This window comes from Crocodylus porosus, unplaced genomic scaffold (genome assembly GCF_001723895.1).
Source record: "Crocodylus porosus isolate Cpor-Errol unplaced genomic scaffold, CroPor_comp1, whole genome shotgun sequence".
Taxonomy (NCBI): Eukaryota; Metazoa; Chordata; order Crocodylia; family Crocodylidae; genus Crocodylus; species Crocodylus porosus.
Window position 1 is genome coordinate 178,005,992 of NW_017728886.1, and position 20,840 is coordinate 178,026,831.

Here is a 20,840-nt window from a genome sequence, read left to right on the forward strand (position 1 = left end):
AAAGCACAACTCGTGTCCAGATTGCCTCTCTAAATCAAGTTACTTTTCACAAATCCTCTCAGTTTTATTAAAATGAACGTGGATTAAAAATTTAAACATTAAGAGCTCTGCAAACCTTATAGTTTAAAACTATAGATTTTTCTAGTCTGATTTCAGATAGATTATGTAGTTTTAATAGATGTAGATTTTTGTTTGACTTTGCACACACATACAAGTTGAATACTTATGAAGTGTTTTCAGTAAGCTTCCACAAATTTCAGTCCTACACTCCAAAACTAAAATTCTTAATTGTATTTCTTGTATAAAGTGTCACTGCAGATAAAGTGACATAATATTTGCAAAACAATCCCAGTTCTATGGAACTATAAACTTTATTAAAGTACTTATTCAAGTCCTGTCTTCAGTAAGAGCAAAAAAAAAATTTTGTAGAAAGATTTTTTTGCAGGTTTGGTTTGGTTTTTTTTGTAAGGTGGTAGGGAATGTAGATTGCAGGAGACCAAAGGAGGCAAGACCCAGAATTAGGGGTGCACTGATAAAGACTTTCTTGGCCTGCGCACACAAGTGGATGGGAGGTTATACCCCTCCTGCTTCTCCCTGTGGTGAGCGCAGCAGTGGATAACTGCCCCACCTCCACACTCCCTGGATGAGCCTCCCGCAGCTCCGTCTCACTGCCAGCGGAGTTGCGTTCACTGCCTTTGTTGGGCAGTGTCTGCCCCTGCCCCACTCCTTCCTTCACTGTGGGGGCTTTGATCTGTTCCTTCCCCCCTATTCCCCTCCCCCAATGTCACTTCCCCTCCACAGATTATTTACTGGCAGAAAACTGCTCCCCAAGTTGCAGGGCTGCACTCCTGGCCAGTGCATGCTGTGGCTGCATGCATGCATATGGCATTTATTGGTGACATCATCAGGCCAAAAAAGGCCAGTTGCTGATAATGTTAATTTTCCTTTTATTGGTGCTGATCTGATATGCCACTGATATATCAGTGCACCTCTACACAGAATAATTGGCTTTGGAGGTGAAGCTGAATAAGGGGAACATAGAGCATTTTTGAGGGGTATTACAACATCTATGTGAAAGACTGAGACAAGGTAGAAATAAGATGCTATTAAAGTAAAACTTTTTTTTCTTTACCTCCCAGAACAAGAACAGAATAAGACTACTTAAGGGTCTTTATGGTGTGTTGAGACTCTGTCGGGAGCTGTTATCTGCCAGTGGTTTTTCAGTTCTGTCAGAGATTACCCAAGCTCGCCATGAACACCTCTCTATTGCTTCTGGTTATCAAGTTAGTTTGTGCAGGGCTAGCTTAGTTTCATCGTTTTATAGTTGGTAGGGTCAGAAGGGACCTGAGCAGATCAAGTCCAATCCCCCTGCCATGGGCAGGAAAGAATGCTGGGGTAAAATGACCCTGGCTACATGTCTATCTGGCCTCCTTTTGAAGACCCCAGGATAGGAGACAGCACCACTTCCCTTGGAAGTTGGTTGCAGATCCTAGCTGCACTGACTGTGAAGTAGTGACTCCTGATATCTAGCCTGAATCTACTCTCCATCAACTTATGGCTGTTATTCCTCATTACTCCTGGTAGTGCTTGGGGGGAACAGGAACTCTCCCATTGCCTGCTGGTCCCCCTTGGTCAGTTTGTAGACAGCTACCAGATCCCCTCTCAGCCTTCTCTTGTGGAGGCTGAATAGGTTCAGGTCTTGTAGCCTCCCCTTGTAGGGCCTGCCCTGCTGCCCCATATCATGTGAGTGGCCCTCCTCTGGACCCTCTCCATGTTGTCCACATCCCTCTTGAAGTGCAGCACCCAGAACTGGACGCAGTACTCCAACTGCAGCCCTGACCAATGTCACATAGAGGGGGAGGATCATCTCCTTGGACCTGCTCGTGATGCATCTATGAATGCATGACAAGATGTGGTTAGCCTTCCTGACCGTGTTCCCACATTTGTCGGCCCATGTTCATCTTGGAGTCGAAGATCCTTTTCTGCCTCTGCTGACGAGAAGGGATTTCCCCAGCCTGTAGGTATGCTGCTGGTTCTTCCTCCCCAGGTGGAATACCTTGTACTTGTCTGTATTGAAACCCATCCTGTTCTCATCCGCCCACCCCTGTAACCTGTCCAGATCTGATTGGAGCTTGTCCCTCTCCTCTAGTGTGGCCACTTCTCCCCACATCTTAGTGTTGTCTGCAAATTTGAACAAGGTGCTTTTCACACACTTGTCCAAGTTGCTGATGAAGATGTTGAACAGTGTAGGACCGAGCCCTGGGGAACCCCACTGCCCACATCCCTCCAGGTTGAAAATGACCCATCTAAAACCACTCTCTGGGTGCGGCCCTCCAGCCAATTAGCGACCCACAGCTTGGCTGTGTGTATATGGTGCTGGCTCGTACCATTTAGATAGCCCCCTTGTTGTCTACATTAGTTGAAGCTGCCAGTCCTGGTTGCCTTTGAATTTGAAGCTTGTGAAACAGTGGCCCCAAATATCCATCATTGGTCCAAGGCATAATAATCTCTCTCATACTTCCTTATTAATGTAGTTTATTAAATAAAAGTGTTCTCTTTCCAAACCCTCTAGAGACTTCTAGGACATGTACATTTCTACTGGCAAGCCATCAGTATATTTCCCTTCTGCTCTGGGGACCCCGTGTTCTATCACATTGATAGAATTAACAGTTGGAGTAATGGAAATAGTCCTCCAACATGGAGCAGCTCAAACAGGTTGTAGGTATGATGAGCTATGTTATTTGATCCAACAAACAGCCATTGTCCCCTAGTGGTTAGTTTGTCATTTTTCTGGATGTCCTATTGCCAGGTTGCTTCTCTAGGCATTGAAGTTACCAGGTATAGTTATCTTGACAGATTTATTGCCATAGGAGAGAAGCTTTACCAGGTCTTAGAGGAGTATCATTATTTAGTGGACTACAAATATACCAATATTAGTTTTGCCTAAATCCTATTTTGGGATGGTATACTATGTACATAAGACTGTATGCAAACAGTCTCTGATCATCCCTCATTTCAAGTTACACTAAAGGCTCACCAAAACATGTGACTGTGGTTCATGCACTGTTAGCTGCCCAAGCTAGACAAGTGTAAAAAGTTGATGGTTCTAAATAACATTTCAGTAGTTTACCTCTTCTATAACCATAATTTGACTTTTGAGTGAAGAGGAACCCTGATGAGCTATAAGATTCTAATTTAAAAATTGGCTTCAAAGCACTTATTTTGCTGTGTGAAATGTTAAAAGATTATTATTAATTTGTGTTTTTGCTGTTCTAAGGAAATTCGGCATAACTCAAACGACCATCCTCATAGAGTTGCAAAATACCAGGAAAACAGAAATCGAAATAGATACAGAGATGTCAGCCCGTGTAAGTATATTGCTTCAATGTAATCAAATGCATACTGAGTAGAGATGCACAGATATATTGGCACCATATCAGACTGGCATCAATAAAAGGAAAATTAACACTATTGGCTATCAGCTTTTTTTTTTTTGGCCGGTGTAATTGATAATGTGCCAATAAATATAACGTGCCCTCTGGCCAGGGCCCTCAATGCTGTGTGCACGCGTGCACCTGCAGCATGGACATGGCCAGGAATACAGCTAGGCTACATGGAGAGCAGCGCCCTGCAGGTAAGTCTGGGGGCCCGACAGATTGAGGTCCCCATGATGAGGGAGGGAGTGGGGCAGGGGCTGGGGGCACTGCCCAGCCAAGGCAGTGAATAGAACCTGGAGTGGGGGGGTGGTGAGGAGGGAGATGTCTCCCCACTACTGCTGTTCACACCCCAGGGAGAGGCATGGAGGGCATGTTCCCCCCCTGGATTTGTGCACAGAGTGAATGTGGGCTGACCACTGTAGGCTTGGGGCTATCTACCCTGCTTCTTCTGCCCTGGGAGCCACACACTGGCTGCATGTCCCTTGCCCATCTGGCAGTGGTGGTGGTGACAAGTTGTGCTTCCTGCTGCCAGATGGGCAGGGGATGCATGGCCAGTGCATGGCTCCCGGGGCAAAGGCAGCAGAGTAGAGAGCCCCAAGCCTGCAGTGGGCAGTCCACATCTGCCCTCGTCCACTTGGCTCTGGTTAGAAGTGTCCCCATGCTTAAAAATGGTGGTGGGTGGTGCTTGAACTAAAGCTCATTTGATGAGCTTTAATTCAAGTGCCCCCACTGCCATTTTTAAATGCTGGGCCACTGATTCCCTGCCTTGGCCCTGGGGTCGCATTCACTGCCCGCAGCCTCTCACGTTGGGGGACTTGATCTGGCCCATCCTCAGACTTACCTGCAGGGTGCTGTTCTCCAAGTTTTTCCCCAGCTGCGTTCCTGTAAATTGGTTATTGGATCAGTATCAGCCAATATGCTTGGTGAATAATTGGCTATCAGTACTTGCCAAGAAAATCTTTATCGGTGCACCCCCAATACTGAGGTAATAGTTTGTTCTCATCTTTCTTTCCACTTCCCGTTTGCTTATTTTTAAATGCATGTAAAACCTAGAATGCTTTGCATTGTGAAATAGTATATAAAAAAATTTCCACAAAAATAAACTAAATAAACTACTATAATGCATATTGGTGGGAATAAATTTGATGCTGCTTAACATATCCTGTGATTGGTGAATTAAGAGACATTATGTATGTGTGAGATGCAGGGAATACAAAGCAAAAAGCTAACTTATTGAGATAGATAGTGTAAGGGAATTTTATTCTTTAAAATTTGGTGTTTCACTTCTTTAATTGGCTTCATTTTAAATTTTGAGGAAAATTTAAGTTTTGACCTGCTAAATTTACTGCCCTTAAACTTATGCTTCAAAAAACTGCCCGCATTTGAGGATTTAGCACTGAATGACTATCCACCCAAGGCAAACCTGAACACTCCCAGCTTCTGTAGTCTTGTCCCAGCTAGTTGATCAAAAGTCCTGGATTGGAGTCTGGCAGGGGTGCAGAGCAGCATGGTGTGCCAAGTGTGCAGTCACTGTGCGGCATGGTGTGCCAGGCAGGCAGCTGGGCTGGTGCTGTTGCTTCTGGGTGGTAGGGCAAGTAGACTGGAGCAGGCAGTCTGGGTAAGATAAGTTAATGATTTATAGATCACAGATTTCATGGATTTCTAGAGTCAGAAGGGACCTGATAGATCGTTGGGTCTGACCCCTGCTCCAGGCAGGAAAGAGCACTGGGGTTAAGTAACCCTAGCCAGATGCCTGTCTAATTTCCTCTTGAACACCTCTAGGGTAGGGGAAAGCACCCATCTCCCTTGGAAGCCCGTTCCATATTTTGGCAATCCCTACCATAAAGAATTTCTTCCTTATGTCCAATCTAAATCTGTTCTTCTTCAGTTTGTGGTCATTATTTATGGTAACCCCAAGGGGTGCCCTGTTAAACAGTGTCCTCTATTTCCTGCTGCCCTCCCCCCCATGAGTTTGTAAGCAGCCACAAGATTGCCTCTCAGCCTCTTCTTGCGGCGGCTGAAGAGATTCAGATCTCTGTCTGTCTTCGTAGGGTCTTACCTGCAGGCCCTCAACCATACGAGTACCCTTTCTCTGAATCCTCTCAAGGTTATCCACATCCCTCTTGAAGTGCGGCGCCCAAAACTGAATACAGTACTCCATCTGTGGCCTCACCAGTGCCACGTAGAGGGGAATTATCGTTTCCCTAGACCTGCTTGTGATGCTCCTGCTGATGCAAGACAGAGTGTGGTTAGCCTTGCTTATTACCTTGTCACACTGGTGACTTATGTTCATTTGTGGATCAGCCAGGACTCCGAGATCTCTTTCCACTGTTGTGCTCCTTGGAATGGTACCCCCCAGTCTATAGGTGTGTTGGAAATTCTTTCTTCCCAGGATCCTTATTTTACATTTCTCAAAATAGCAGAGACTCACAAGTTAACCAAGTGTAATAGACCTCAGGCTAGCAGGTATGGACTCATTGTCTCAGTGGCAAAACTGGAAATAGAGCACAAGTGAATGAGATTCTTGGGCCAGGATTTTCATAAATAGACACTCATTTTGAGAACGCAGTCTGAGACTCTTGGGGTCTGAGTCAAAGAAATTCTGAGCTCCTGCATTTCCTATAGAGAGCAAAAATAATGTGATAACTTCACATGCTCAGCACTCCAGTTGGGTCATTCTTCGTCAGTAGCCTGGTAAATCTTGGCCTTAGTACTCTTGTGTTATTTCTTCCATAAAAATTTATATTCTTCATTTTTATTATGTACTGCAAGATCTTAAAGAAGCTATGCGTGTATAAAATATTAATATTTATTTGCACAATTTCTAATGCTTTGTTGATTCTCCTTTTTCAAAAAAATGCCTAAATGTCCCTATGAATGGATGTAGATTTTGGAAAAGGTGTCTCTCAGTCTCATGATAAGCAGAAACTTTTGGAACTTTTATTACCAAACTGCCGAGGAGTAGTAATTTGTTTGATTAAAATTTCACCTGCCCTGAATCTGCTGTCTAGCCCTTAACTCCCTTATCCCTTCCTGCATGATTAACCTGGGTCTATTTCCATGTCCCACAGAACTTTAAGATTCAGGTTATGTTTTGAAGCATTTCAAGTGTTCATACACAAAGTTGCACCAGGTCAGCTAAATTGGTTTCACAATAGTTTAACAGAAGATATGATGTTAAACTTTTCTTGACAGAGAAACCTGAAAATTAGTGTTCTGATACTTCTTTTTTTAAGCATAAAATTAACTGGTATGATTGAATGCTGTCCACCTTAGCCCTCAGTGCAGTTGAATTTTTGTAGGACAGTACACTTTTGGGACGCTTTTTTTTTTGTAATGGTGACAGGAAAAATTACAGCTGTTGATTTTAAAAAAAAAAAAAGGGGGATGTAGCAGCCACCCATTGGGGCCAAGGGAGAGTGTTAAGGTGGAAACCAGGATGGGACTGCCTTTTATACTGTGTACTTCAAAGACCTCATTGAGCAAGTCCTTATGGACTTCCTGGAAGAGGAAGGTACTTACTGTTTTTCCTTTTTATTTTATAGAAGGGGTAATTCTTAGGTTGTGCAAGTCCAGTTAAGGCATACTCGGTCACAGCTGCACTCCTTCAGAAGGAATGTGTTAGATTTATGCTAATCAGTGTGTGTATATTGATTAGATCCTCCAGAATCAGCAACATTATTTTAAAATATGAGCCATAGATTTGTGGGAAAGAGAATTAGGTGGGAATAAAAGCCTTCTTAGGCTTGTAGGGTAAACTGTAATTTCCTTGACAACTCATGTCTGTTGCACAACACTTCTTACTTCTATTGAATTTAGTCCTGTTGTACTGTGGGGTAAGGCCTGTTCATAAGACACAGGGGCCAGGATGTGTATATATAAAGTAACCTCAATCCTGGTACCTTTTGAGTGTTTCACTTTGCAGCATTGCTCTTAAGTGCACTCAAAAGAAGTATGCTTCATGGTTAATGTGGCTGCTTTAACGTTGGCTATCAAGATCTTCAGTAAGAAGGTATTTGAACAATTTGAGTTAAAAAAAATAAAGAAGTTTCATTAACAGTTAATAGGGGTTTTTTTTTTAAAAAAAGGCCTTCCAACTCCCTATTGGGTATCTGAACTTGTTCGTTAGGGAAGTACACGTCATTCTGGGTTGGAAATCTTTTAGTTTTCTAGGTTATTATTTAAGGTATTCATTTACTGGACAAATGAATCCTAGCTTCTATGCTGTTGTGAACTTTGGCATGGCAATGCTGTGGAGTAATTGCAAGTGAAGAGAGACCTAATTTCTGAGAGAAATGAAAAATAAAGATTAGATATAATATAGATATACCTTCCCACTATATCCAATATGCGATATTAACACCCATCTAGGCTATAAGCAGTGAAACCTGTTGCCACATATATTTATGAATATTGGGATCTGACAGAAAAGTACTGATAGCTTTGAGGAAAAAGATGATGAAAACATGAGGCACAAGTCTGATCCAAACCACTAAAGTTAGTCTTTCTGTTGACTTCATTGGGCTTTGTAACATGTTATATGCCTTGAAGTTTCTCTTGTTGTTGCAGAGGAAGCATGTTTTAAATATCCAGATAGAAACAAAGGTAAAAGATAATCCCCATTGACAGTTTAAAACATAAGCAATTCAAACCCATTTGAATCTTCCCTTAAATACAGTTTGCAATAATGTACTATGTTATGGATTTTTTTATTAATTTGCATCCAGTTTTGCTTGATAAATAACTTAGCCTTGAAAAAGCTTTAAAATAATGCTAGCATTTTCTGATGCTGATAGAAAATATCTACTCTTGATTTTGATTGCTAATGTAATTACTTTAGAATAAAGAGAGGGATATTTTGACTATATAGTAGTATTGAAACAGGAAGCCAATCTGAAGTGTCAACTGAGTTCAGTAGGAGAGCCAGTCATTTCCTGACAGATGAAACCATTTCTCAGAAAACACATTGTTAGGGGGAAGACAACATTTTGGACTACAATTCTTAATTGATGTCTCTAATGAAATCTTTAAAAAAAAATCTTGGAGTATTCTTCAGTTCTCCTTTAGAGTTAAAGGGCTAGGTTATAATGGGACTTGACTCTCCTGTCTCTGACTGGAAGCACTTTTACAAGTCTTAAGTGTCAGTGGTCAGAGTAGGATGATGGGATGCCAAAAATAGGCATCTTCACTTCAGCCTACCCTCATTATAAAAAGCTGAGAAGTGGATTCCTATGGCCATACGTTGTAATGTTATATGTAAATGTTTTCTTTCTTTCTTTTTTTTCTGTCTTTCTTTTAAATTGGTAGCTTACACTATAAGCACTACGGGAATAAGCTAAGAAAGATGTTTCAAAAAGGTGTGATATTTGCCAGGATATAGAAAATAAATTTTAGTATTAGATTGTATGGCTTCTCCTCCCCTCCCCTTAGAAATGCTAAGCACTTACACATTCCTCTGAAGTCAATGGGAAGAGTTGCTGGTTTTCAGCATATTGTCATAAAATGGTACGGTATAAGCAGGATCCTGTGCACTGCTTATTCTTCAGTTGTGGTTCCTTCCTTTGGGCCATAAGTCCTTCCTTCTCTTAAGACATCTCTAAAACTGTTGTTGGGAGTGTATTGGAACCGAGTAGCTTTGGTCTCTTTCAGCTAATCATTTATACTTTACTCTTGGAGGAGTAGCGGACTAGCTCTCAAATGGGTATCAGATAAGGAGCTGGGATGGATCAGTGTTTTCTAGGTATTTCTTCATATTTTTCTCTAATCCAGAAAGCAGCACTTTACTTTCCTTGATGCTAATAGTGCCGTTTTTGGTAAGCAAGAAGCATGCTGGCTAAACTTTTAGACAAAGTTGTTAAAAGTTATACAGTGGTTTCACTTCTGGAAAAACTCCTTTTTGTTAACCAGCTGTAAGAATGCCATAATACTAGGTGTCAGATCTTCTCCACTTCAGTCTATGCTAGAAGCAAATCATTTTATGTAGTAGGGAGAGGGACTGACCATTGAAGACAATGGCATTTTTATCATGGATTTCAGTGGGTCAGGATTTTGTCCAGAGTGGGTAACAGAAGAGGTTGTTAATTTCAGTTGTGGTTGTTCTGGGTATGCATGCCTTCTTACTCAGAGGAGCCAGAATGAGAAGTGTGGGGTTTTTTGTTGTTTTTTTTTTTGTTTGAGTTTTTTTCATTGTTTCTACTTCCTGTTCAGACGGCATACTTTGGAAGAGAGAGATTCTACCATTAATTTTCCTGTCTAACTGTTGCTATAACTATAGATTTTTCTTGTTGTATAATGGAAGTGGAGTTGATTAAAACTGAGTTTTAATTTTAAGTTTTCATTTTTACCATTGATATAATCTATTTAAGGTAAAAAATCTATAATAACTGGAAATGATTTACAAACTGGAGAGAGAGTTATCACTAATTCATTGTAAAAAACCGGGTTCGTTCCATTGATTTCAATAAAGCAAGCCAGAACTTGAATGAGATTTCTAGGTCATAGTGTCCTCCAGGAACTGTCCTCTTTGGAAGGAGAGGCGATTTATATATATATAAAAAAAAAAAAACCCTCTATTCCTATTTTTGCATTTATCTGCTAAGTTACTGGACATCATAGTCTCAGGATTGTACGTCATTTTGGGGGGAGGGGGGAAGTACCATTTTGGTACTTGGAGGGAGTACCAAGATTCTTTTTATCACATTCTAAAAAAAAAGCATTGCGCAGTTTTTGTGCGTTTTAAATGATTTGCTTTTTAAAAAAGAAATAACCGCTAATGTGGAAACCGTGAAATGTGCATATTATAACATAAAACCTCTTTGGGGTCTTGCTGGTTATCTCCTATTTAAAATAATACAGCTGCTGTGGGGTGATTAAACTGTTAACAGCGCTTGCTGACATCATCTTTCCGAGAACACTAGTACTGGTATGTGTGATTTGCTATAACAAGATCTTAGGTTTTTCCTGTTGGCAAATGACATGTAATATTTACAGAGGTTTTGGTTTTTGTCCAGCAGAAACATTTCAGATAAAGTGATACATGAAAGGAAACCTTATTAACACTTTCATGTCAAGGCAAGTTACTGTAAGGAGTTATTTACTTTAAAAGCAAATGTATTCAGTAAATAGTTTTCTTAAAAGCTCTTGTATATAGTATCTTAACACAAGTGTTTGCAGTTTTTAAAAACAGAAACCTACTCTGGTTATGCTTTTGTCATAATATAGAAATACCAATGCTGTTTTAGATTTTTTTTTTTCTAGCTTTCACAAAGCTAAAAGCAGACAAACAAAAATCACCTCAATCTTCAATGCATCTGTTTCCTGCAATATTCCCTAAAGAGCCTACAGATAAAGGGGAGCTGGAGAATGACCCCAAAGTTCTCTTTCCTTGTATTAAAAAGTAAAATAGTCTTATTTAAGGGCCACCAAATTGCCTTACATTTAGCAAAATGGGGTCTGTTGCGACCTTGACATGCCCCCTTGTGTATTTGTGAGAGGGCAGTAATCTCTCTTGAATTAAGATTGCAACCTTTTTAAAACCGAACCAGACTCTGTTTTTACCAGTCTTAAGATTGGCTTTAAAATTGTCCTGTTAACTCTGAAGAGACAGAGACTCTAAAATTCCTTTTAGTGAAGAAACCAGATGGAGTTACAGTATTCTGGAAACAAAAAGCCAGCTGATTTTTAAGGCTTCATTTTAGTTTGCTTCTTTGTTTGTTTTCAGCTCTGAAGTAGTGTACTACTCCTCATCTCCTCATTTTCATTGCTCTCAAAACTTAAGCAGTGAATTACAAAATTGATCTAAGTTGTGTATGAACACTTAAAATGATTCAGAACAAAGTTGCACAGGTCAGCTAAATCAGTTTAACATCATATTTCTTTTAAACCATTATGAAACCTTTCTTGACAGAGAAACCTGAAACTTAGTGTTCTGATAATTTTATGCTTAAAAAATATTAACTCATATAGGATTGAATGCTGGAGTTGGATTCTTGTAGGAAAATATCATATTTTGGAAACTTCTTTTTACAACGTTGACAGGAAAAATTACAGCTCTTGATAGAAGTGGCTCAGAGGATTGACATGCCAGAGGTATTTTTTTTGATGGAATGTGTCAGGGCAGCAAAGCAGGTACTGTTGTCAAAGTGACGTGTGAAAACCTGTGGAATTTTATTTATGAAGTTAACACATGTACCACCTTTTTATGTTTGTGTGCAGCACAAAGTTAGAGGCAGTTGTTCAGCTAACTACGAAGAATTTCACAAAAGTAGATATATTTTAATTTTATATGTTTCATTTTTTTAGATGATCATAGCCGTGTAAAACTGCTGAACACAGAGAATGACTATATAAATGCCAGCTTAGTAGTAACAGAAGAAGCTCAAAGAAACTATATTTTAACCCAGGTAAGTTACAGGGAGCTTTCTTTCTTTGTTCTCACTGAAGGTAGAACATTAACAACTTAAATATATAGATGCAGTAGTGACACAGCACTGATTAGCAAATCTGTATTTTTTCCCAGTAATCCCAGGATCAGGTTTTCCCTACATGAGCAAGTTCCTGCAACTGGGAGCCCCATGTATCCAGTTGAGAGCCTCTTACTCATGGTGGTTCCCTATGCAACCCCAGGACTGAAGGATTGCTGCAGGGGTGATTCCTGCACCCCCGCCCCCCACACCACACACAACCCTTGCTTCAGGCATGCAAGGAAACCCCTGGGGCCTGGGGTTATTGGGATTTTTATCCTGGCCATGGTATCCCCTTGTGGCTGAGAGCCTCATCAAGCTGATGGGGCTGCCCACTTCAGGGGATACTTTACTACATGTGAAAATTAAAGCTTGATAGCAACCACCTATTAAACATTTTCAAGGTCTAACTTTATACCTGGTTGGAGCTTTTATGTGATAGGTAGTCTGCATGTTTAGCTGATCTCCAGATAATAGTGCAATTGACCAGTTAATTGTGCAGTATTTGTAATGTGTAGAGGGGACCTAACATTAAAACAAAGCTTGAAACTTAATATTGATCTCTAAGTAGTATTGAATTTTCCTTCTCTTTAACAATTTGGACTTTTGACTGGGTACATAATTTAATTTCTTCTTTTTTTTTTTTTTTTTTTTAAATCCAGAAATATAAGGTAAGAGGCCTTGAAAAAATTGACAGGTACAGAACAGGAGGGTAGGAAAGTCCAACTATTGGAGGTCTGAAACAAATGTCCTGGTAAGACGCTCAGACTCCCTTGCCATCCCAGCAGCTGGTAGACAGAGGATTTCCTCTTTCACAATGACTTCAGGCTAGTAGCCATCTCATTCCTTTGAAACTTCAGCTGCTCTAAATGTTGGCATGGAGGAGACATTTGCATCTCAGCCCAGTAGAAAAGCTTGGTTGCTGTGAGAAGACTGTTCTCTGTGCTTCATCTTATTCTATTTTGAGGGCATCCTCTGCATATCATTTCAGTATGTATTCTTCCTATTGCTCTACTTAGCTAAAAAGGAGCATCATGAAATCAGTGCAACATAACTGTTTCCAGAGCTATAACATCACTATAAAACTAATGCAAGTCTTGTAAATTTCTTACATCATGTTTGCTAACTAGTACTTGTAAGAATAGAGCATCTGGAACTTGGCTGGACTCTCAGGAAAATCAGTAGTGCATCTGTGTACTTTGGCATTATATTGGAAGGCTTCTTTGCAATGAACAAAAATATCTGAAAAATGTGAAAATATAAATTCTGCAAAATTTAAGAAAAAATCCTAATTTCCAGTCACTGTTCTAGGGCAGATCATTTGAATCTTAATTCATTTTAAAACATTTATTTGCCTAGAAATAGGGGAACTGAAAATGGCCACTCCTTTAAAGTAAGGTTTGTTTAACATCCCTTTATTTACTAGCTTCCACCTAGTATAACTTTTTAAATATGGATTAGGCATTCTTAAAAAAAAAAGGCACAATGAATGGATGCATACAGAGGTCTCATTCACTTGTGCTCAATAAAACAAAGCTTAATATACAAAATCCAGAGATTTTTAAATCTTTATGATTGTCAGATTTTTGAATGATCAAAGCCATGGCTCTATAAGATGAACTGTTGCAACTAAAATGAACCCCTTAAGTTTTGAGAAACAATTTTAAAAACTAATACCAGATCTGCTGGGATGCATCATATTGTGCCAGCAGTTGTTTGTTTGAAAATAGAATTTTCTGTCATTTACATCTTCCCATATTGTATTCCGTTAATTACACTGTAGCCCTTTTCAGTTATAGTATCTCAGTATACATTAACTTTTAAACTGGTTTTGTAATTCGTAGATTCATAGAAGTAGGGTTGGAAGGGACCTTGTAGATCAACAAGTCCGACCCCCTGTCCTGGGCAGGAGAGAAAACCGGGCTCAAATGACCCCAGTCAGGTGGACATCAAGCCTCCTCTTGAAGACCCCCAGGGTAGGAGCCATCACCACTTCCCTTGGAAGTTGGTTCCAGATCCTAGCCACCGTAACTGTGAAGTAGTGCCTTCAGATGTCTAGTCTAAACCTGCTCTCTAACAATTTGTGGCCATTATTCCTTGTTACCCTGGGGGGCAGTAGGAGGAACAGGGTCTCTCCCAAACCCTGATGGTCCCCCCCCCTAGTGAGTTTATAGATGGTCACCAGGTCCCCCCTCAGCCTTCTCTTGCAAAGGTTGAACAGGTTAAGGTCCCGTAGCCTCTCTTTGTAGGGTCTGCCCTGCTGTCCCTGGATCATGCAGGTAGCTCTCCTCTGGACCCTCTCAACGTTTTCCACATCCTTCCTGAAGTGTGGTGCCCAGAACTGAATGCAGTACTCCAGCTGCGGCCTGACCAGTGTCGCGTAGAGGGGGAGGATCACCTCCTTGGCCCTGCTTGAGATGCACCTGTGGATGCATGACAAGGTCAGGTTAGCTCTGCCAACCGTGATCTCACGTTGTCGGCCCATGTTCATTTTGGAGTCAGTAATGACTCCAAGATCTCTTTCTGTCACCATACTCTCAAGAAGGGAGTTTCCCAGCTTATAAGTGTGCTGTTGGTTCCTACTGCCCAAGTGCAGCACCCTGCACTTGTCTGTATTGAAACCCATCCTATTTTTGTTAGCCTACCCCTGTTACCTGTTCAGGTCCTGCTGTAATCTGTCCTTCCCTACTAGTGTGCCCACCTTGCCCCAAATCTTGGTATCATCAGAAAATTTAAACAGGCTGCTTTTTACCCCATTGTCCAAGTCACTGATAAAGGAATTGAACAACTTCATTGTTGTCGTTGTCATCATGACTCTCTTGAAGTACATTTTGTGGTAGGCTAGCTGAAAGGAAAAAATCTATTAGGTACTCCCAAGTATACAAACACTGGATGTTGATATTTTACATGAATAACATTTTTGCTGTTTCTTCTTTAATCTTCTGTCTTACAAGACTGTCGGATAAGAATTTAATTGACTCTTGATCATTTTCCCTGCCTTTTTTCTTTATTGCCCAGGGTCCACTTCCTAATACTTGTTGTCATTTTTGGCTAATGGTATGGCAACAAAAGACCAAAGCAGTTGTTATGCTAAACAGAATTGTTGAAAAAGATTCGGTAAGTAATATTAGCTACGTACTACAAATTATACGTAGATTGCCTAATTTTAACCCTGTCAAACCACATATAATTAGGATGTTATAACTGCTTTTGCCAGTAATCAGAATGCCCTGATACAAAGAGCTGATGCATTCTTGCCTCTGGCATACACTCTAGTTGATAGTGGCTTAAATAATTTAGAAATGCTCATCTTGTAAAGTGTATTGTCACACTTGAATATTCATGACAACAGGAGTACTTCAGTAGTTTTACAAGTGGGAGGAAAATGAGGTGATTTTGTTTGAAAAGTTAGGGGGTAGAAGACAATTTACAGACTTTCTTCTAGTTGAATATTAATAATGTTTAGAGGTTTACATAATGAGAACTATGGAACTAAAATTCGGCTCAGCGGGCACAGTGTTCTGCAAGTAGTACATATCCAGAAAGATGAGAGAAATGTTCTGACAGTGTGTGAAACCAGAACTAAGAGAGGAGGTGTTAAAGGTTAGAGGTGTTCCAGGATGAAACATAGAAGGTAGAAAATTACTTTCAGTTTAGTTGTGTTTAGATAACTTTTGGTATTTTTTTTTCAAAATCTAACAATAGAACTGTTTTGCTTTGTTAATAATTTAAGTAGATAGGTGTTGACAGTGCAACATTGACTTTATGCTACTAGCCATAGGCAAATTAGTCTGTTTTCACTTCCTTACATCAGTGAATGTTTAGAGTACCTAAATCACTTGATGCATGGCCTTTTGCCAGCATACTCACTCCATTGGATGCACGCAGATATTTTAGATATGATTTGTGAGCTATTACAATAAAGGTCACTTGTTCAGAAGAGAAGAAATTTGATAATTCAAAAACAGAAAGTTTTGATGTACTGGAGTTTGTCGGCCCAGATTTGCATTCATTTGTATGAAATTCCATTGACTTCCAGGAACAAACCCCATTGTCCCTGAAGTGAGTGAGCACTGAAGATTCTTATAAACTGTATTTGGATTTAAAAGCCTTGAGGTTAAGACAACACAACAGATGGTGAAATGTAAATAGAAAGTAATGCTCCGTGGCAAAAAATAAAAGTAATCTTTTCATGTGCTGCGTGATTGCTGAACTCAAGGATTTTCAGAGGAGGAAAGTGTTGGGATAACTCGTTAAAGATGGGTGTCCATTCTAAAGAAGTAGTAGAAATAAATGCATCTTGAGATGCAACCAGGGACTATAATAGAACTGAAGAAAGGGCAAGAAAATGTGGGGTGGGGGGAATAAAACTAGAGAGTATACGAGTATTTGCAATGACAAGTTTGTAAAAACAAGGCTTTGTAACCAAGAATCAAAATGATCAAGGGTCTAGTTAAAAACATTTCTCTGTAGTGTACATGGTAAGTCTGTACAGCCTCTTGGGGAACTCTCAGAATGGAATGAGGAATTGGATATGTACAGGATATAGCTATATATAAGGGAAAATAATATTTCATTAAAGTGTTTAGTTACCTTGTGGAATTCATTGTCCTTGGGACCATGCTGTGGTTGTATTTTAAAAAACTGGATAATTTTAACTATTTCATCATGTAGCTTAAGTATTCACAGAGGAAGAATACCCTTCAGAGTATAGCCTTCCTGCAGTAATCAGAAACTTCATCTCTACCCTAGATAACCTGTTGTCTACCTGAGACAGTTTTAAAACATTGTGTATTGACTGCTGTCCAACAGCAGGTTGAGGAAACTAGTAAATAAATAGAATCTTTGAACTTGTCTAATGATGCAGTAGACAATTTTATAATTGCTGAGGATACAAGCATAAAGTTGGACTGGTTTATGAACTAGAAAGAACTTTTCTAGTGGTTGGAGAAAAATGGGAAAGATAAGAAAATAAGGGCTTGATTCTACTTCCCTACCCCCCTTTGCAATTGAATAGTTAATTGTGCAAAGTAGGTGTAAAACATTTGCTGATTCAGAATGGTAGCAAATAATGTCCTTTGCATTGATATAGATCACTGTAGTGTGCTCAGTAGCTGAGAATTGAGTCCCAAATGCATTGTTTATACAGTTATCAACTCTCTGGAAATTTGTTTGAGGTTTTTCATTTATACTTGCATTTATATATTTTTCCTAATGTGTTGAAATGAGAATAAAGCTTTTAGTGATACGTTGCAACTACATGAATATTAGATAAAGACCGATGAAGATCATTAACTAAATTTTTTTTTAAGCTTAAAATATGTTAAATCTGTGTTAAAACAAGAGGTTTCCCAGTAGGTTGTTTGGGATCTGCCACATTTAATTTTTGTCACTTATCTCAGTGAGCACCTGCTTACATATTTCATTTTATAATGTAGGTAAAATGTGCACAGTACTGGCCAACAAAAGAAGAGGAAGTCATGATGTTCAAGGAAACAGGATTTCGTGTGAGACTAGTATCTGAAGACATCAAATCCTATTACACCGTACATCTACTTCAATTAGAAAATATCAGTGTAAGCTTTTTCTCCATACATGTGTACTGAATATTCATAGGACTAAATATGTGATGTAAAATGTATTTTAAAAATCTTACGAACTTGCACTTCCTGGTTTGACTATTACATAATAATTACAAAATTTATTTGACTTTTAATGTATACTGAATGAACACGGCATACAAATGTCCAGGTAAGTGTGTGTGTGATTAACTGGACTTTAGATGCAGAATGCAGTGTGTCAGGTCAGGGCTCCATTTACCGGGTAGAGCTACTTGCAGCCTCCCTGCTGTGAACCACCTGGCCTCTGTGGTAGGTGGCAGGGGCTGGCCCAGAGCCAGGGCCAGTTGTGCCAGGTGGCCAGGAAGCTGCAAGCAACTGCATCAGGTCCACGGAACCCTGGCCTGGCTTGTCAGTAGTAGGTACATGTGTGCTTCGGGGCAGATGGTGGGGAAGGGGCTGGGGTGTGGTGCCACAAGAAGGATCGGGCCCCTACTGCTTCCCCACCCTAATCCCTAAGGTGTGCATGCACGCCCGCCATTGGCAACGAGCTGGGTCAGAGTTCTGCAGACCCCCCAGTAGAGCAACTTGCAGTCATGGCTGGGTGGCAGTGAGCCAGTGGTGGGTGAGGGGCTTTCCCTTCACTGCCTCGCTGCTGCCACCTGGTGGAGAATGAGTGAGTACAGGTGCCCTGATAAAAGCATGTTATCAGTTAACCATTTAACTGATCACCAGGGATGCTGGTTTTCCATGATAAAAAATCACAAATTCTCTCATAAAATTGCAAATTTTCTGATTTACAAATCCCAAAATCCATGGTTAAAATTAAATGCCCCCCACAGCCTTGCTGGAGGGGACCCCCAGCTTCCAGGGTTATGGGGTCAGGGACCTGGGTCTGCAGCCCCCTGCCCCCAGTGGAAGGCAGTGGCTGCTACAGCTGGAGCATGAGCTGGCTCCCCCCTGCTGCAGGCTTGGGCCGGGCCAGCTCTCAGTGGCAGTGTGCACTCCTGGGGGTCAAGGGAGACCTGTGCCCCCCAGATCTGTGGGGCATGGGGGTAGGGCAGATGTGCACTGCCCCCATGCACACAGAGGAAGTGTGGCCAGGGCACCACAGAGCTTACAGCAGCAGGCAGCTTTTGTGCGTGGCCCTGCTGTGTCCTGCCATGCTAGTTGCACATGTTGTATTCTGGAGAGCCTGGGGGGGCAGCAGGGTGGGGAGTACAGCATTTGCAACCCAGGGTTTGCAGCTGGCCAGGCCCTCTGGCCAGGAGGGGGTTTGCAGCCTGCCTACTCCCAGCCAGCATGTTTGGCTGGCTGGAAACCACTGAGTGGCTGGGTTGAGGGAGTAGGGAGGTTTGCAGCCGGCCAGGAGCAGCAGTGGTTTCCAGCCAGCTGAGCACTCTGGCAGGGAGTAAGGAGGCTGCAAACTCCCTCCTGGCCGGAGTGCTTGGCTGACTGCAAACCTCCCTGCCCCCTCAAGCCCCACTTAGAGCTCACTCTTCTTGCTGCAGGTAAGTGTGGGTGTCAGTCATGCCCTGCCCTTCCCCTCTCCCATCCCCTCCAGGCAGGGTTGAGGTTTTCCCCACCCCTTTTGCAAACAGCATGTGGAGGCTGGAATTCTGCCAGCCTGCAGAGCTCTTTGCAAAAGGGGAAGTCCATGGGTTTCTCTTCTAAAAGGGAAAATCCGTGTTTTCCTTGATTTTAAAAATGGGAAATCCATTGTTTTCTCTTTTTTTTTCTGTGGGAAACGGGAAAACCAGGATCCCTGCTGATCACATTAGGGGAGTTTAAACAGGTACTTTAATTAATCAGTATTTACATCCCTAACTTGGAATTGAAGGTTGTCAAACATTATTTCTTCAGCAAAATGTTGACATTTCTGGTTAATGTTAACCGTCTCTATGGTAGCCATTAAGAGATCCTTGAGACGAATAGAAAGTATGCTAATTTGAAAGCTCCACAAATTGCTTATCAATGTTATGAATATTGGCATGTTATTCCGTGGATCACTGGGCAAAGGCAAAACAAGAAAATGTTAAAATCTTGGGTTCTGTTGTCATCTTGGTTCGTTTTGAAGCATAGAATAAATCAGTAAAATGAGTTTGAGATGTAAATGCCTCTGTGCTTTTTAAAAGGCTCTAGCAGGTACAGTTACTGACATGTATATTTTACATACATTCTGTTACTATTTCTTCACAATTTTTTTTTAAAGTATGTTAATTGTAGAAATTAATTGCTTCCTGTAACCACTGAGGTTTTACAGAACAGCTAATAAACTCTGGAAGTCTGGTTTTTTTTTTTCTTCTTCTTAAAATATGCTGCTAGCATAACATACTATACTCTGTTAAATTACTTAATCTCAACAGTAATACTACAAAATGCAAATATGAGGTTTTGCAGGAATATTATGGCGCACATAAATTAGTACATTTTATGCAAGATTTTGTCAGTTAGTTGATAGTCCAACATAATACATTTAGTAAGAAACATGGTCTAGATCTTAATTGTGTGTAAAAGATGCCCAAGAACAAGATTTACACTCTGAAGTCCATACCCAAACACAGGAGTGGCCACCTGCAGTATGCATGCCATGAGTGGCATGTAGTAGATTGGGAGGGAACAAGGAACACAATAGCACAATAGTGGCAGAAAGCAGAAGAGCCTATCAGGCAGGGGAATGGGATTGGAGTGGCACTCAGAGGAGGTGAGGCTTACCTTCTGGCACAAGCTGCCAAAAATCCACTATTTTAACCTCGTGTTTCCATAAGAACAGTGAAAAGTAGACTTGTTTTGCTTCTGGTACTGCAACAGTGCACATCTTTGGAGGATTATAACAAGGGGTCTATTTCATAGTACTATATTGCTGGAGAAGTGAAAACTTCTGGATGTGCCTGGGTTTTATAGAGAGCAAACAAATATAATCCTTGGGCAAGTCTGAATCATGACACTTGACAACTTAACTTACTTGTTTTGTTCCACGTAAATGTTTGCATTTGCCTTTGTGGCTAGTGTTTTACAATAAGATTTGGAGAAGAGAGAGTTTGATGTTATCTTTAAAAAAAAGATTACACAACTTATTCATTTTTTGCCTGCATGTGCTGTTTTTTGGAATACTGGAATACAGAAATCTGATACTTCCTTTCTACCAGTACTTTTACTGTATCCTCTGTCCCCTGTCTTCCTGGTTTTTATACCTATGTTAAAGTTGACTAACACTTCCCAGTCTAGAATTTTGCTTTCATTTGTTTGTACATCTGCCTTTTTTAAATTGTTTAAACTGAAACTTTCCATGTTGGGTTGTCAGGTTCAGGTTCCTTCTGACTGCTTCAGGTTGAATTATTTAGGGAAACTTATGCAGAATTCAGCCATTTCACAGGTTTTTT

At 40.7% G+C, this 20,840-nt stretch overlaps 1 protein-coding gene across 2 annotated transcripts in view; it reads left to right on the forward strand.

The window, feature by feature from the left end:
* PTPN2 (protein tyrosine phosphatase, non-receptor type 2) overlaps positions 1 to 20,840 on the forward strand; it is a 50,722-nt gene that overhangs the window by 2,564 nt on the left and 27,318 nt on the right. For both annotated transcript variants that reach the window (XM_019545622.1, XM_019545632.1), the window contains exons 2-5: positions 3,278 to 3,368; positions 11,739 to 11,839; positions 14,918 to 15,016; positions 17,338 to 17,475. In XM_019545622.1, the coding sequence (XP_019401167.1) occupies positions 3,278 to 3,368; positions 11,739 to 11,839; positions 14,918 to 15,016; positions 17,338 to 17,475 (429 nt within the window). The remainder of the gene's footprint in view (positions 1 to 3,277; positions 3,369 to 11,738; positions 11,840 to 14,917; positions 15,017 to 17,337; positions 17,476 to 20,840) is intronic.